Source organism: Myotis davidii, unplaced genomic scaffold, assembly GCF_000327345.1.
Source record: "Myotis davidii unplaced genomic scaffold, ASM32734v1 scaffold394, whole genome shotgun sequence".
In the NCBI taxonomy this organism is placed as follows: domain Eukaryota; kingdom Metazoa; phylum Chordata; class Mammalia; order Chiroptera; family Vespertilionidae; genus Myotis; species Myotis davidii.
In genome coordinates this window covers 335,779-337,999 of record NW_006287548.1, presented here as the reverse complement: position 1 = coordinate 337,999, position 2,221 = coordinate 335,779, and the positions used below count along the sequence as shown (strand labels likewise).

Here is a 2,221-nt window from a genome sequence, read left to right as displayed (position 1 = left end):
CAATATGAAAAGGGTAGCGGTCGTACGCCAATTACCATGTTTCTCTTTTATTAGTGTAGGTATATATTTATTGATTTCATAGAGGAAGTGGGGGTGAGAGGGAGAGAGACAGAAAGAGACAGACAGAGAGAGAGAGAGAGAGAGAGAGAGGGGGAAACATCAATGATGAGAGAGAATCACTGATCAGCTGCCTCCTGCACATCCCCTACTTGGGGGATCAAGCCTGCAACCGGGCATATGCCCTTGACCGGAATTGAACCTGAGATCCTTCAGTCTGCAGGCCAACACTCTATCCACTGAGCCAAACCAGCTAGAGCAGGGGTCCTCAAACCACAGCCCACGGGCCACATGCGGCTTGCCGCAAACACCCGCAGCTGCCTGTTGCTTAGCAGCAGACTCGTCCTGGGCCCGTATCTGTGGAATGTGCGCCACACTCTCGGACTCTGACCCTCCAAGGTCTGAGGGACGGTGAACTAGCCGCCTGTTTAAAAAGTTTGAGGACCCCTGAGCTAGAGCCTGACTGGCCTCTTGACAAAAATCCGGAAAAACATAGTAGGCTGACAAACCATGTCCACAACAGTCATAAAGTCTAAGATGTGCTCTTACCCTCTCTGGAGAAGAAGCAAAAACTATGACATATACTATTAAATACATGTGAGATTACGTTTTCTGTATGCATGCAACTGAAAGGTGATTGCTCTATCTGAATCAATCTGTCCAAGTCCGTTTTCCCATAGGATTGGTAGGAGAAGTGAATAAGAGTGTACAACGCCCTTGCACAGAGCAGCTTCAAAAATGTCCCTTTTACTTCGCCACTTATAAACTCTGTCCATGTACACTTAATTTTCATTATCTGCTATTCATAGAGCAAGGATATCTGATTAAATAGGAAGAAAATATTGTTTACCGCGCTATTATTTTTAAAAGCAAATAATCACTAGCACATTCAAAAAGATTCTGTTCAAAAAATTAAGTTCTACAACTTTACATGGAAACCATTATTGAGTTAAAAAAAAGGAAATGGAAAATACAATATTAGTAACCTTGTATTCACTCCTCCATTTATTCAAAAAACAAGTACTAACCACCTAGCATGTGGTAATGGCTTGTAAATAAGGGTTTTTTCTCTCTGTGATTGAAGATTTTTAACCAGGTATGTTCTATAATTTGCAAAAGAAAATCTAACCTGGATTCTGGCTATAGAAAGGTCCTCCATTCATCTGAGTCTGAAGGCTTGTTTGTGAGGTGATGGAAGGAGGGCGTCGATAGGGCAACGAGCCCCCTACTGTTGGGGGAGTATGGCGAGAGGCAGGTCTGTTCATGCTATAGAACTGAACAGGATGACCTGGAAAAGGAAAGAACGTACATATACCATTAAAAGAAAATTATCTCAGGCAATGAAATACTTCAGGTATGCTTGAATCTTAATATAATGGACAATAAGGGTTTAGCTAATTAGTTATCTGACAAACAATGCAAGGTAACAGTTATTGCTCAGCAGACATACTAAAGTGAAAAAACAGGAGAGTAGATTCATGATTAGGCTTGGAAAAGCTACATGTAAATAGATTATTAATTGATATTTTAATTGTATTAAATTAATAATTGTACAGGGTTTCAAAATCATCACAATTAATTAAAATTTATGGCTCACTTCCTCGGCCCACTCCCCCCACCCCCAAATCCACTAAAAATACTGAAAATTAAAACTCAATAAGATAAGAATGCCATTTGGGAAAACTAAAGAAAAAAAGTTTGACACACACTTATTCCAAAATAATAATAACTGTAAGGTAGCAAAGCAATGAAAGGGAAACAAAATATTTTTGGAAAAGGTCAATTGACACAATTAAATCAAACACATCTTTATTCAAAGACATCCATATCTAAAACTAGATTGTTGTTTTAAAATTACAGTTTAAGAAATTACAGTTATAACTGAAAGAAAAAAACCACAGTCATATCAATTGATGCAGAAAAAGCATTTGACAAAATCCAACACCCATTTTTGATAAAAATTCTCAGCAAGGTGGGAATAGAAGGATCATACCTCAACATAATAAAAGCCATATATGACAAACCCACAGCCAACATCATACTCAATAGACAAAAACTAACATCATTTCCCCTAAGAACAGGAACAAGACAGGGATGCCCACTCTCACCACTCCTGTTCAACATAGTACTGGAAGTGTTAGCCATTGCAATTAGACAAGATTAA

The 2,221-nt window shown here is 38.8% G+C and overlaps 1 protein-coding gene across 11 annotated transcripts in view; it reads right to left on the bottom strand.

Annotated features, from left to right (window-relative positions):
• ABI2 (abl-interactor 2) overlaps positions 1–2,221 on the bottom strand; it is a 62,025-nt gene that overhangs the window by 19,433 nt on the left and 40,371 nt on the right. For all 11 annotated transcript variants that reach the window (XM_006759396.2, XM_006759399.2, XM_006759402.2 and 8 more), the window contains one exon: positions 1,187–1,345. In XM_006759396.2, the coding sequence (XP_006759459.1) occupies positions 1,187–1,345 (159 nt within the window). The remainder of the gene's footprint in view (positions 1–1,186; positions 1,346–2,221) is intronic.